General features: G+C 42.2%; 1 protein-coding gene across 2 annotated transcripts; it reads left to right on the forward strand.

The window, feature by feature from the left end:
* Positions 1 to 3,281: 3,281 nt before the first annotated feature.
* On the forward strand, positions 3,282 to 14,691 carry onecut1 (one cut homeobox 1). Of its 2 annotated transcripts, none has more exons than XM_085451100.1 (2): positions 3,282 to 4,775; positions 9,227 to 14,691. In XM_085451100.1, exons 1-2 carry the CDS (start codon positions 3,701 to 3,703, stop codon positions 9,514 to 9,516), a joined length of 1,365 nt encoding a protein of 454 aa, XP_085307226.1. In that variant the 5' UTR covers positions 3,282 to 3,700; the 3' UTR covers positions 9,517 to 14,691. The 2 variants fall into 2 exon arrangements, with proteins under 2 accessions (XP_085307226.1, XP_085307227.1); XM_085451101.1 differs by having other exon boundaries at positions 3,282 to 4,760.
* The last annotated feature ends 516 nt before the right edge of the window (positions 14,692 to 15,207 follow it).

A 15,207-nucleotide genomic window follows, 5' to 3' on the forward strand; every position in this document is an offset into this window, starting at 1 on the left:
AAGAAAAAACTTTCAACAAAAACTTCTTAAAATGATCTTCAAAGATCTTTAAATCTTTAGATCGCTCTTTAGCTTCATTTCATCTAAGTTTACCATTTCCTACCAGGCTGTATTATGTTATTCATGTGACCTGTTTTTATTTTAATTATTATTTTTCTTTTCAACCTCAGAATAAAGCTGGCCTACTGCCTTAAACTAACGTAATTTCTACACTTTTAGTACTATTTCAATTTTCCATAAGACGGCGTTTGTTTTTTGTTTTGTGTTCTTGTTTGTTTGTTTGTTTTTTAAATAACCCGGTTGCTCATTTAAATAATCACATTATTCAAAGAGAAAATAATTACCGCCTGTCTAAAATCCCACAAACAAATTACGCAAAGAAAAAAAAAAGTATATTTTTAGGTTGCTTTATTATAACAAATCGTAGGCCTTAGCCTGAGTCCCTCCAGGAATTATAATTTTATTCAGTATTGATTGGCGCGCTGTGGTGTGTTTTCAAGGCCTGTGCTTTTTGCTCTAAAGGACAGCCATCAACGCTGCAATGCACATTTTCATTTTTAAAAAGGAAGAAATCTGTTCATATGTTTTCAGATATTTAGGCTTTAATATATTTTCCTCTGTTAAATTCCCGATTCAAATAAAAAAAATCATCTAAAAGTAGAGGAGGACCCATTTATGGATCTCGGGATTTTAGAGGTGAAGCAGTAAAATCAATTCATGGGTTCAAACCTATAAAACAAAAGCGAAGTGATTTATTTTCAAAAGGATGATTCAGTTTCCGAATGTATGCGTCGTTATATTGCAAAGGGTCAATGACCATACTGCTCAAATTCAAGTAGGCTCATTTATAAAAGTTAAGTTCCACCAGATGCCATTTAGCAAAGGCTTATTCTTAAACAAGCCGTAATTGTCATTTTGAGCATCTATAAAGCTTGCAACGCTGTGTCATTTTGCAGAGCTGCTGAAATATTGATCCACCGTCCTCTCTGCCAGACATTATATTGTTGCTGCTCGGATATGCTGCTGTGGGGCTTCATGGGAATTATGCCCCTGATTAATAATCAGTGTGAAACCTACATTTTGCACTTTCAGTGCCCATTCTCTGGATCAAGTTTTCCTTGGCGCACACTATTTCATAAGACTTGATCAATATAATATTTTTTCCCTCCAACTCGCCGGTATTTCTTCATCCGCGCATGTATGGATCTGTGGCACACTTTGGTCTCTGCTTCTGTTTCTTTTGTGCTAATTGAATTGAATTCCGCTTGAAGTGTATCCTCTTTCAGAAGTGCTCAGAAAACCGTGTCCCTTATATTCTCTGCAAAGCAAATGTCACAGCCTCGTAAGGTTTGGCCTATCTCGGCACAATGGCCACAGAAAGCCAACACACATAAACACACAGCTCAGGTCGTGCAGACATGGCAGAAGCCTATCGATCCGTATGAGAATGTGTAGATGAGGTTTGCTTCCAAGTAAGGCCAAACCTTAGCCCTGCTGGATCTCGTTTGCTTGTGCGAGGAGAGCGCATCAAAAATAAAAACAGACGCGAAAATAGCAAAAGTTTTATTGGGAGAAATTGAGTTTTTAGTTTACAGAATAAATTGTATTTAAAATTTTGATCAAAATGAATTAGAATAAATTCTGCTTGAAATAAAACCAGATGCCTCAGTGTGGAATAAGTTGGTGCTATTGTTAAATTAACATAATTTTATTTAGTGTTTTTTGTTTTCCTGTCCTCAGCTCTATTTTCCTCCCTCCAAAGTCTATTATGTCCGCAGGTCTGCACGGTTGGACAGCCACACTTCGAGGAATTAGTGTCCTTTTGTCTCGACACACGTCACACACACGCCGTTGACATTGACTTCACATCAGAGGCAGTTTAACTTCTCTCTCTCTCTTTCTTTCTTTTCTTTTATTTAACTCGTTCAACCGAGCGCAGGGTCTATTGTGGGGGCCCTGACAGATGCGGGGCCCCTAGCAGGTCCATAACAGGGAAAAGTCTGAAAGGTTAATCTGTCCCCCCGCAGATGTTGGCTTTGGGAGTCTTGAAGCGTCACCTTTGACATGTCCCTCATTCAGCAGGGGGTCCAGAAGGACACTGACCGCTGCAAGCTGTCACCTCGGCCGGCTGAGGACGCCCTGCGCTACCGCTCTATTAGGCTAAACGGCCCTTGACGTGTAACTTAAATGTAAGCGGGGGCGGGCTCTTGTCAGGCTGCAGGTTTGAGGGGGTTGGACACTCATGCAAAGTGCACCACAACATCAACAACAACACAGGGACACGTAGTCATGTTACGTGTCAGCACGTGATTTCCATCGGTGGGACTGGATTGTACACACCTGCCGTGGATGCGCACGTGTGTGTATGCGTGTGTAAATTTCTGAGAAGTTTCTGCAAATAAAAAACAAATGTTCTTAATTGACTAAATAACATGTGGGTGTTGTATTTTTATTATCACCGTTTAATGGCCATACTATATCCTCAAATAGTTCTAAAGCACAAGGATTAAATATGCCCCCCACACACTCACACATGCACACTCATGCACACATGCTGGGCTTGGTTCGTTAAGCCTAATAGTTGGACAATAGACACATCTGCTCATCTTTTTCTATCAAAAGAGAAGGTACTACGGTCTTCGTTTGGTTAAACTGCCACATATTTGGCACGGTTGTGGGGGCGGGTTGGGGCAGCTGACTAATAATGATAAAAGAATGGATGTATTTGATGCTTATGAATATATACAGGCTGTGACTTTATTGACAGCCTTTTAAGGGAACAATTAACTCATCCTGCTTTGATTTCTGTGGCGACCGTTTCTGCTTCGTCGAAAGGAATTAAGTGTCGTTGTTGTTTTGTTTGGGAGTTTTGGAGGTTTTGGATCCCAGACTCACCGGTTAAAAATCAACTCCATATGAACCCGGAAGTTTACTTTATTTGCGGTTAATAGTTTAAGGAGGACTGAATGTGAAGCCTCATTACAGCCTTAATGAATTTAACATTTTCTAAATAAGAGCTGATAATTAACGATATAGCTGTGTACTCAGTCAGCATCCATGAGCAGATTTCGTAGGGCTTTGATGTGAGCTCTCTCTATTAGCATTATTAGCATTTGCAGCAAAAGCTAAAGGGTCCTGAATAGTTCTAATAGCTGTGAGCAGCTTTTCATACCATCCTTCCTTAATAAGGTACCTGACGTCAGAGAATGGGGCGGTGTGTGTACGCGTGTGCCTGAAAGAGAGAGGGAGACAGAAAGAGAGAATACGAGTGGAGATGGGTGTCCCCTTTGCGCATGTGTAGACAGTGAGCTGTGCTGCGGTGGAACAGGGGCTGGAGACACACTGCTAGAGAGATGGCGCGGCACCCGACCGGAGCGCAAGGACAGCTGGTTGGTGGTGGGGGGGCTTGAATTATAAAGAGAATCAGAAAATTAAGAGAGTAATTATTTTAAAAAAAAACAACTGTCAAGCAAAGGGGGATTCGGAAGAGGAGTTTTCATTCTGCAAAACAGCGTGCGAGGTAGGGGAATAATGAAATAGGTGAATGTAAGGACACAGAAGAGGCAATAGCAAAGGAGGCTACTGCAAGAAAAAAACAACAACAAAAGAAATTTGAACTTTTACTGGACGTGAGGACTTCTGGACATCAGCTAACTGGGGTAGGTCAGATAGATGGTTTGTCCACAGCGCTGCCCGGATCATGAACGCACAGCTGTCGATGGAGAATATTGGCGACCTGCACGGAGTGAGCCATGAGTCCGTGTCCGGTCACGGAGAGCTGCTGAGTGGCCACAGTCCACATTCCCGTCCGAGCCCTAGGGGTTTAAGCCACCGTGCTATGGGCATGGCGACCCTGCTCGACACCGGAGACTATCACCCCAGCCACTCTGGACACTTGCATCCAGCCATCAGCATGTGTGAAGCCCCCCCTGGCATGAGCGCGAGCAGCACTTACACTACCCTAACCCCCCTGCAGCCCTTACCCCCCATCTCCACCGTGTCCGACAAGTTTCCTCCCCATCATCATCACCACCACCATCCACATCATCCTCACCCGCACCCGCACCAGAGGATCCCCGGAAATGTTAGCGGCAGTTTCACGCTGATGCGAGAGGACCGGAGTCTGGCGCCTATGAACAGTCTGTATCCCGCATATCATCACAAGGATCCGTGCATGGGCCAGAGCCTCTCCCCGTTATCCGGTTCCGGTCTGGCCAGCATACACACGTCCCAGGCCGGCATCCCCCCCTACGCTCATCCTGGTGCCGCTATGCCTGGTGAGAAGATGCTCACCCCGAGCGGGTTCGAGGCTCACCATCCGGCCATGCTCAGCAGACATGCGGAGCAGCACATGAGCTCCTCAGCTGGTATGGTACAAATCAACGGCCTCCATCACCATCCGCACGCCCACCTTGGCGCGCAGGGCCACGGCCAAGTGCTGGGGAACAGCCGGGAGCAGGCCTCCGGGCCCGGGCAGCAAGGGGGCGGCGGTGGAGGGGGTGGTGTTTCTGGGGGACAGATGGAGGAGGTGAATACCAAAGAGGTGGCGCAGAGGATCACCACAGAGCTGAAGCGCTACAGCATCCCTCAGGCCATCTTTGCCCAGCGGGTCCTGTGCAGGTCCCAAGGGACCCTGTCCGACTTGCTGCGAAACCCCAAACCCTGGTCCAAGCTTAAGTCCGGCAGAGAGACCTTCCGCCGCATGTGGAAATGGCTGCAAGAGCCTGAGTTCCAACGCATGAGTGCGCTCAGGCTCGCAGGTGAGCGAAGCCTCGGTAAAGCCCCATTTTTGCTTTCATCTTTTCATTGATTTCCAAAGAAAAATAAAACGATCGGCAAATGACTGTAATTTGGCACAGAAGGTCACTGGCGCTGAATGTTATCTTGTGCTGAGCAATGGAGAGAGGAATTGAAACTGGGCTTGTAGTTTGTTTTTTGCTATACTGGAAAAAAAATATAGCAAACCAACTGTAAGACATTCAAATTCACATAAGAGTCACATTCAGGACTGGCGTTTCCTCTGTGCTGGATAGGTCTTTAAAAGATATGTATAACTTGTAATCTCTCTAATTGCCTCCAGATGCTGGAAGTCAAATGATATCAGCTTTAGGACGGAATCGGGAAAAGTTGGCCCTGGTTACTATTATTTATGTTGAGTGGTTAAATTCAACATACAGTCAGATAAACAACAGGAGGAATTAGAGCCGAAAGCAAACTTCACTGAGCTGAAGACCGTGCAGAGACTGGCCTGACATCAATACGCATCCCTTTTCTGTCTCTACACTGATTTTGGGGCTTGTGTGGAACAAGTACTCATGTCATTTTACCTCAAAATATCGACCGCTGGACTGTGTGCGTAAACTGATCCTTCTCCCAGAAATCGTTAGGAACGTGTTTATTTTGGTGTAGATGCAACCGATCAGCTCCTTTTTTTGGAGTTGCCCTTCATGTAAACACAGAGTGTGTGTGCACGTGTTCCTGGGAGTTTGTCATAAACCGAATCAAAGCGACGCCGGAGTCATGCATTATTTAGTTGGTGTAAAGACGTTTGGAGCTCTCTTTGGCAAAATTAGAGACTTCAGTTCCTCAGCAGAAAAGAATTGAAAAGAGCACGTGTTCGTGTTTAGCTGGTGAACAAACCCTGACTTCGTTGAAGTTTCTCTAATTAACTGGTAGACCTCTGTATGAATTTGTCCCTGTGGTACGCACGAGTCAATTAAGGCGCCCAGCGAGGCCCAAATAGCACGTGCGCGTTCACACACACCAATAGACCCAATAGATTTTTTTTACGTTTATAGGCCCGATCAATGACCTACAAATGGGGCTTTTGTGCTTTTTGAAAAGTGAGGCTACACGGTGGAAAGTGCGCGCTTTTGTGCACGTGTATGCTCGCGCGTGTGCACATCAGTGTAATCACAATTGATTATTTTTCAGTTTTCCCATCTGCTGCTACTGGTGTGTGTGTGTGTGTGTGTGTGTGTGTGTGTGTGTGTGTGTGTGTGTGTGTGTGTGTGTTTTGAAGAGATTTTATCAGTGGAAAATGAGTGAAACACACACGCGCACACGCATATTTGATATTGCATTTGCATCATTTTATCATTAGTGGAATGAGCATATAATTAAAACTAAACTCAGACCAGCAGCATATTGACTTGTATCGTTAAAGCTCTGATTTTATTTTTCAGAGAAATAGATATTCATACAGTGCAGGGAAAATGTAACAGGCCTGCTTCAGTTATTGTTGTATTTTTCTTTGTCGATGTTACCTAACTTAAAAAAAACATATTTAAACTGTATAAACTCTTGTTTTTGTTGATTTTTTTTATTTTGGGGGGTTGGCCAAAAAAGTACCAAAATATCAATTGCGAGTTTTATTTAGAAAATGTCAGATAAAGAAGATGGATAATGGAGAAAGAGGGGGAAAATAGAGTTAAAAATTAAATAAATTCAGAATAAAATAGTCTGAGCGCCATTTTATTGATCCGTTCGTTCCTGTGTGAACTGGATATGTGATCTTGTACTGAGGTAGATTTGATCTGTTCATTGATTTTAGGCTTCTGAAATTAATCTTGGGCCTTCTCTCGTTTTCCCACGTATTCAATTACCCATCTGAATATTTGTATGTGTAGAATGGAATAGAATAAAATAGAATACAATGGAATATAAAAGTGAGGAGAGAACCCACTCCAGACAGCGCATAGGAATTCATTACAACTTTTTTTTTTCTTTTTTTTTTGTGGAAAGAAGCTGTGATTGCATAGACCTTTCTTGATGGTGGTTGTGTTTTCTTTTTTATTATTCTTGGTGAATAATTATCTACTTCCACTTAATCGGGATGTAGATTCTTGAAATAAATACACGCTGGGCTAAATCTTCGCAACGTTTTCAGCTCAGATGTCTGTTTGTTGTTCTCTGTACGGTTATGAAACGCGGGGCATTCGTCACATTGTGTCAGTACACGCTATGTGTGCAGTCTGTTTTAGTGTGTGGAGTTATCTCGTGTTTGTAATGATTAGCCGGGAGCAGCAGCGGTGTGTGTGTGTGTGTGTGTGTGTGTGTGTGTGTGTGTGTGTGTGTGTGTGTGTGTGTGTGTGTGTGTGTGTGTGTGTGATTAGCCCGATAACGAGGCCGTTGTTATGTTCCCATCGGTCCTGGGAAAGCTCCCTGTCTTCGCGGGCCTCCCGTGCGGGGTCGGGCTCCTCTGTGCTGGCTCCTGCTGTCTGAGTGGCCTTCACTCGTGCTGATTTATTGCAACCCTTACACGAGGAGCTCCGGCCCTCTGTTAATATTTACCTGTACTGGAGACAACGGGCTGCTCATACTCACAATTATAGACCCACTCCACTTTATGGTCATGCTAACAGGCCGCTTCGCTGTACTTTAGCACATGCTGAAGAAAGTGCTTGAAATTAGAAATCATGTATCATGTGAGATCTCGGCGGGGGGCAGGTCCTCTTTTGATTTTATAATTCTAATCGTTTTTAAAGTATCGCGTAGTGTTACTTAAGCTTTCATTTGGAGATAATACACCAAAACTAAGAACAACAAGAGGAATAAAGTAGAGTTTAACGATAATATGTAGTGCTTTACTACAATATAGAACGGGAAGTCATTTTATTAGTTTATTAGTGTAGGGAAACACTTACTGTAGTTGTTCTCCTCTACCCTTTTTTTTTTTTTCAAAAAAGGTGTCTAAATTTGGCTGATCGAAGTTTTCTGTTTTCAGCACGTTGTCTCGGGTTGACTCATGAAATGCGTTTGTTTACTTCGTGCACTTTGCAAAATTAATCGGTGCTGGTCGGAGAATTGTTTTGTGGTTGTGATGTGTTGTTCATTAATTTCCCCAGTGAGCCCATATTTGGTCTCACCTTAGCAGCCCGCGTCTGCCCCCTCCTGGTCTGACCTCACTCTCCGTTTAAATGACTGGAGCTTGGGGTGTTAATAAAAAAAAAAGCTGTAGCCATGTAGCAAAGAGTTCAGATTAACTGAAGTTTGACTTTTTATCAGATGGATTCCCAAGTTTTTGTTTTTCCAGTATAAAATCATCTCCAGGCCATTTTCTTTATTTATCTACGTCACCTGCGGGGGACATTGCTTTCAGCACCGTGGACAGCGCTCATTGTTCTGGCATGCTTCCTGCTGATTGCTCTTCTTCTGGACCCACGAAACCTTTGGTGCCTGAAGCAAAAGAGGCTCTATGTGGATCTATGAGTCTAATTTTGCTATTATATCCCATGTACCTTTTAAAAAATCTGAAAAGAGGAGTTTTGAACAAAAATAGCACTACTTCCAACAATCATTGGCTGTGTGATTCTTTCAGAGTAAATGATGCAAAAACCGTAATAGAAATGTGTCTGTGAAAAATGTTGATAAAACCTTTCAATTACCAGTTCTACTGGTTTAGTATCCAAAAATGTGAAATATGAAATAGTATCCAAAAATTTGCTTAGACCAGCAAAGACAGTTTACTTGATTTCACCAAACTCAAACCACACACAAGCTACATCAAACATAAGGAAGCTTTCAAAACAGGCTGTGCATTGTTTACATTGAAGGCTAATATTTTATTAGAGCGAGCATGAAACACAAGAAAAATATATGTTTCTAGGAATTAAAGGAAATTAAAGAGATATACAAATAAGAGCTTGTGTATAATTTGGTTCTTGATACAACTGAATATTCTTCATGTTGGCATCACTAAAAACAAATTTCAGCTGCATGTGTATCCATAGGACCTAAAAAGTCCATATCAGAGTAGATCCAAATTGACTTCTCTATAACATTACACAGTAAAGAGGCTTGGATTGGCTTTAGATAATCACATTAGTTTAGCACATTTAGTCCCTAGAGGATTAAGTACCCCTGACCCCAATCCTATGTTATCAGAATATGTAATTTTTGTATTTTGAACAGGTCTCAGGTCTTGACGATCAGGATACAAAAGCGAAAAATACAAATTGTCACATACAAAACCTCTGTTTTACTTTTTATGAAGATAAAACAACATTTTAGCACTGAGGACTTTGCAGATTTGGAGTGGAAACTACAACCTGCCTCCCCCAGCCTAATATTGTGGAAAAGAACCAATTCATGGTTCAGGCCACACTCTTTACTCAGGACTTTTTAAAATCCCAGGATAAGTTGTGATTCTCGTTTTTCTGTCTTCTGCCCTCTCTCACAAATCCCCTCTCTCTCTCTGTATGTCTCTTTGCTGAAATCTCCACAGCATGTAAGCGTAAGGAACAGGACCACGGCAGAAGCGAGCGGGGAAATATGACCAAGAAGCCCCGGCTTGTGTTCACAGATGTGCAGCGGCGGACACTCCATGCCATCTTCAAAGAGAACAAGCGTCCATCCAAAGAGCTGCAACTCACCATTGCTCAACAGCTGGGCCTCGAGCTGGCTACAGTCAGCAACTTCTTTATGAACGCACGCCGCCGGAGCCTAGATAAGTGGGTGGATGACGGCTCTGGTCACTCAGCCAACTCTGGCCCCAACGCCTGCACCAAAGCCTGAAGAAGGACTGATTTGACCAACTCATGGACTGACTCAACCTCGGTGGAAAAGCTTTAAAACTTAAGAGAAACAAAGAAAACTTAAAAAAGACCTTGAAGCAACGTTTTGCCCTTAAACCTGTACTATATTGATATTTATAGTATCCAAAGATGAAAAAACAAACCAAAGACTTCTCCTTTGACCTGCTTTACAATGTTTGTTTTAGCAACACATTTATGTGTAACATACTGCAAAAAGACTATAGTTTTACTCCCCCTCTCACACACACTCGCTGTCACTGGTCTCTAGCTTTATTACACCCTCCCCTCACCTCCCCACCCAGTATGAATCTATCATTCGCCACTGTTATCTTTAATCTGATTGGTTGGTTTTGATGATGGGTCCCTAAACAGAGGTTTAATCAGCCTCTTGACAGTCTGATCTGCAGTTGTCCACGGCCTCGAAAACAGCCAGAATGTGGAGCTCCAGTGGGATTGGCCAATCAACTTTAAAGAAAAAAAATCCCACAGGAGAGACTGGATTGTTGTGCAACCTTGTTCGGATCAGTGGAGCGGACTGTCTGACTGTTTGTCCAACTGTCTGTCTTTCTATCAAGCATTCCAGACAGACAGGGAAATGTCCATGCGTAGACTGCTAACCCTAAAACCAAAAGGTCCAACCCTAAACCAAACCAAATAGAAAAGAATGCCTAACATCAACCCACATGGTAGTGCTTTCTTCCAACATGCTGAGGCATTGAATAATTCAAAAAGAAAAACCAAAGCCTTCTACACCTTGAAGCCTCTTTTGCAGTTTAGAAATCAAACCACTTAAGAACATCCTTTGAAGTAATTTGACCAAAGAATATATTTTGTAGTTGATAAAAGTATTTTTTACCTGTTTTCCTCCCTTACCTCCTGAGACAGACTGTTAGTGTGCTCCACGAAGAAGGAAATCATACTTGTCCTTCTCCACAGAATATTTTGAGTCACATTTAAATATTTGCTCCCTGTAAACGGAAATACTCTATGGTATAACCCTAAAAATTAACTATTGATATTTGCCTTATAGATGCCTTCTTGGAAAGAAATAGACTATACCACTTTTAACTTCGCAGACACTCTCCTGAATTATGATCATTGTACTCAATGTTAAGGTTAGTCATTACAGCTACATCTAATCCTTCTAATCTGCTTAGCTAATGCCGGCAGGTTTAGTTCTACTTTATGTGTTCAAAATCCAGCACCTGTCAAAGACAAATCTCTTCAGTTTTCTATGTAAAACACAAGCTACTGGATCTATGTGTGGTTTTGACACTGTGTGAGGGAGCGTGTCAAAACCACAGTGCCTCTGGTGGTTTTAATAAGCACTTCATATGTATTTGATTTTATCTCCTCATCAAAGATGTTGGGCGGAGGAGATGATATCAATGATCAAATCACTTTCAGGCGCTTACACAGCAATGTCAGCTTGTCACCTGAATACGAAAGCACCCCCGCTCCCTGCCTGCTGCCAATCCACCCTGCACTTCCTCCCCTCCCTGCCTCCACTCTCCTAGTAAGCTATGCATTTCAGCACTAGGAGGAAAGCACTACACAGGGCTGGCCCAGGGCAGCATAGCATTAGATATATTACGCTGGCCCCTTGCCGTCATCCTCTTCATGGCCAGGGTTAGCAGCTCTACATTCATCAGAACAAGCGCTGAAGGAGAGGCAAGAGAGAGCTGCTTTTTCTTTATCTCTGAGAGAAAAACCAAAAAGACGACAAGAAACCAAAAAAAAAATGTGTCAAGACCTGCTGATGTTTTATAGTGTGAACCAAAGATGCTACCTCACTCAAGTTCCATACGTGATTTTTATCACTTTGATGATACCAAAGATAACCAAAGATTTTTTCTCATTGCACGGCCTCTATGAGTGGTGTTCAAAGATGTGATGTATGTGTCCCCTCCCCCCTATCTCCTGTCTCTTTTTCCCTTCTCCTTTCTCCTCCTCTTTCTCCCCCTCCCACCTGCACTCAACCCATGCACCCCCGCTATGCGTGCTCTTGCTTCATCTGTGCTCTGATTACAGCTCCATAGATAGTCATACTGATGTAGCTATAGGCAGATGTGCTGAACTAGCCTTAGATACACACAATCAGCCATGCTGGTGCCTGTGGGGTACAACTACCTTATTAGTAATGTGATCAGTGGTTGTTCATAACAGAAACACATTACTGTCTACCGCTTTGTTGACAGGAAAGGCTTTTAGTTTGGTTCATTAATGATTTTAAATTTGCATCTGAAGCCTTACCCCACCAGAGCTCTCAGTGTTGCAGCTTTATTTCCACCTGGCCTGCCTGTTAGTGTGTATCTATAGGCTGATAATATTGATCCAACAAATAGGTCAGACATCTTCACCTTACAACAGGCAGACAACCTGACATAGCCATGGGCAGAGTTGATGACTCAACTATAGGCAGACATGTTCCTGAAAGTAGAAGCAGACGTGTTGCAATCTTTCTAAAACTCCCAGGACGAGTGCCTTGCTTGAACCAAAGTGTTAAACCGCTGTTGACCTCTCACCTTTGACTCTGTGAATACCTCAGCCTGTAGAAGGGCCACTACTGAAGAAACAATGAGAAGATTTTTTTCTTTAATCACACCGTGGTGCTTTCGCCAGCGCAACCATGCAATGAAAACATACCAAAGGAATTTTTGTTGTCCACTTCTACAGTTTAAACCAAAGGTCTTTGTTTATCCTCTCCCCTGCCCGCCCTTCATCCCTCCATCCCTCTTTCCCTTAACCTTGCTTGTCTCTCTGCTGTGTGTAGGAAGGTCCAGCACTCTGGCCGTGCATGTCTTTACCAATGTGTCTGAATACCTCATAGTAATAATTCCTTTGAGTTCTGCATTGAGACGTCTATCTGTGAGTTAGGCAGAACTCCACTTGTGTGGTAATTGTTATTGTTACTTCAAAAAGCTGTATGATTATCTATTTTGAAGTTGCTGTTTTTTGTTCTGTTTTGTTTTTTGGCAGAAGTGCTCTGTTTCAAGACATGGAGGACAAGTTTCAGGGTTGATGTAGGAAACTTTTGGGATGGAGGGAGAAGCGTATTTTTTATCGGACACTGGGTTATGCCAATATTATGATGGTAGACTATTGCTTTTACAGGGTAAAACCAACTGCTGTGATATTGTGTTCATATTTTCCCTTTTCTCTACTTCTGTGTTGTGATTTTAATTTAATTGCATTTTTGTATTGGTTAACCACTACTTTAATTTATGCATTTGTAGAAACTCTAGATTTGTATATAGTAGGTTTTTGGAAAAAAGAAAAGAAACAAAAAAGACCATTTATGTTACAGCCTTATTTCCCATGCTTAGATATAACAAAGGAGTAGTTTTTATTCTTCTTCAGCTAAATCCTAGCCGGCATTTCAATGTGTGTTTTAAACACTGCCAGAAACCAAGACAGTTGATTTGCCAATGCAGACAAAGTTATACAGGAGCTACTTTGTTGAACAGTTGGCAAAAAGCAGTGTGTACGTGTGTGTGTTTTTCTATTCTTTTGACTTTTTAAAAACACTTATTTTATGGGTATTACTGCACATCCAAAGATTTTTAAAACAAACCAAAAATTGGAAAAAAAATATGTATAATGTTGAAAAGCACTGGCATTTGTGAGGTAGACTTGTTGAGTTTTGATTTGCCATTCGCACGGGTATAGAATGTAGAAGGCGTAGGGCTATGTAGGCAAGCTTACTCTACCATGTGGGGAATCTCCTGTTCAATGTACAATCTGGAGCATTTGAAACGAGGGCTGCAAGCCCCGCTCACTTTGCTGTCTCATACACAGAGTGAGGTGGAGTTTAGGCTGGGCAGCCGGTCTGCCAGGGGCTGTGCCGCGGAGCTGGGTCTGTTTTTATTGCCGTGGCACCGCCGCCTTGCTCCATCTAGTATCTGTTCTTTTGGTACGTACTCGTGTAATGACTATAAGCAAAGTCTAATAAAACTGCAAAGAACCTTACCAAGGAATCCGTGTGCGAGTGTGTATGGAGACGATTATTCGGATTGCTCTTCTGTTTTTCTGTCTGTGAATGTGAGCGTGCGCCTCAAATGTCAAGTACTGCTGAAGTATGCAAGTTTGTATGTGAGCTCATTTGCATGCATCTCTTTGATTCTGTCGTTGCCCATTGTCTAATGTGTTTGTACTGCATATTGTCAAGCTTTTTGCTGATGTGTATGCATGTGTGTGGCTGACTGGTACATTTTAAAACAGTAGGTCTCTGGGTATCAGAGGCCGCACTGTTAGTACTGTTTCCTCTCTGTCATGCTCAGACAGCACAGAGTCTCCACGGACTAAGGGGTCATCACCAAAATGTCCATGACAGATTACATCAGGATGTTATGCATTCATTGTGTCTTGAATGAATAAGTACAGATGCTTTAATTTTACATAAAAAGGCCTGTAAAGTGAACAAAAGGATAATGCAGCGTGGGCCTATGTTTTCCTGTTTCCTAATTCATCTCTTATTATTTGTTTTGCCCATAAGGAGTTCCCATATGATGGGTAGCTTGGCTACAAGTCTCATAATAATACTGCAGCACCTAAGACAATCATCTGGATCTCTTACGCTGGGGAACTAGTTTCCCACCCGCAGAGGGGTGTCCTCCAGCTATTCATATACAAAGATGCTTGAAGGGTTTTGATAAACAAGCATATTTGTTGTCATAGACATTTAGGAATAAATTACAGTAGAAGTTCATTTTGCACTTGCATTTCAAAATGAAATCTCCTTGCTCTTGTCAGCCTTGTGCTCTTGTCAGACTCGATCTCTTTCTTTTGACCTCCTTATCAACTCACAGTGCTTCTTCGGTTTTTAGTCTGCGTGTCAGTGTGTGTGTGTGTGTGTGTGTGTGTGCGTGTTTGTGTGTGTGTGCGTGCGTGTATGCCAGAGAGGCAATACTGTCGGTGTTACTCTCAGATGTAAAACTCCATGTCTCATGACTTGATTTGTCATTGCTGTTTCCCAGGCTTTGCTACTGCTTTCTCAGTGCCGTGCAATATCATCTGTTGTGATTGCTAAGCAAATGATAAAAAAGAAAGAAAATTGAGAAGCAAGTGATGATGTCATTCAGCTTTTTTCAGTGTTCAAATGTTTCAACATTTCTGTAGTCACAAAAAGTAGAAAATAAACTGTTGGTATTTCCAGCTTCTGAATCTTTGCTGTTGTATTATTAACATTGTTACTTTAATTTTCTTTTTACTAGGTTTTGTCTTTTCTTGCTCAGACGGACAAATTGAATCAATAAAACTTCAAATTGAATCGGCATGTAGGAAACATCCAGGTATATGAGTCTGTCTTGGATGTCAACCTGCATGACAAGTAGTTTCAGAAGATAGATCCTCAAGGTTAGAGGCTTCATTTGCACAGGCTTTCTCATCTTCAAAAATATATGAAGTTGTGTTCCTAGAAACATCTAGAATGTATGCACACATGTTGCTGCAAATATTAAAGAGTTTAAACGAATTCACTGTGATACAAGCAGCCCATCTGATGCATCAGCATTTGTACCGTGGGATGAGAACATGATGGATCACACACACACACACACACACACACACACACACACACACACACACACACACACACACAATAATTTTTACCTCTAACAAATGTGGATTGAAGGCTTTTAATTGACAGATAAATTGTTAGTCTGGAAAAGTT

The sequence above is a fragment of the Copadichromis virginalis genome, linkage group LG1 (genome assembly GCF_057382275.1).
Source record: "Copadichromis virginalis isolate Kocher_CV1m ecotype Utaka linkage group LG1, C_Virginalis_male_GT1.1, whole genome shotgun sequence".
Taxonomy (NCBI): Eukaryota; Metazoa; Chordata; class Actinopteri; order Cichliformes; family Cichlidae; genus Copadichromis; species Copadichromis virginalis.

Excerpts from the sequence above, each read along its gene's own strand:
- onecut1 (XM_085451100.1), top strand. The coding sequence starts at position 3,701 with ATGAACGCACAGCTGTCGATGGAGAATATTGGCGACCTGCACGGAGTG. Across the intron at positions 4,776-9,226 it reads CGCAGGTGAGCGAAGCCTCG|CATGTAAGCGTAAGGAACAG; the intron begins GTAAAGCCCCAT and ends AAATCTCCACAG.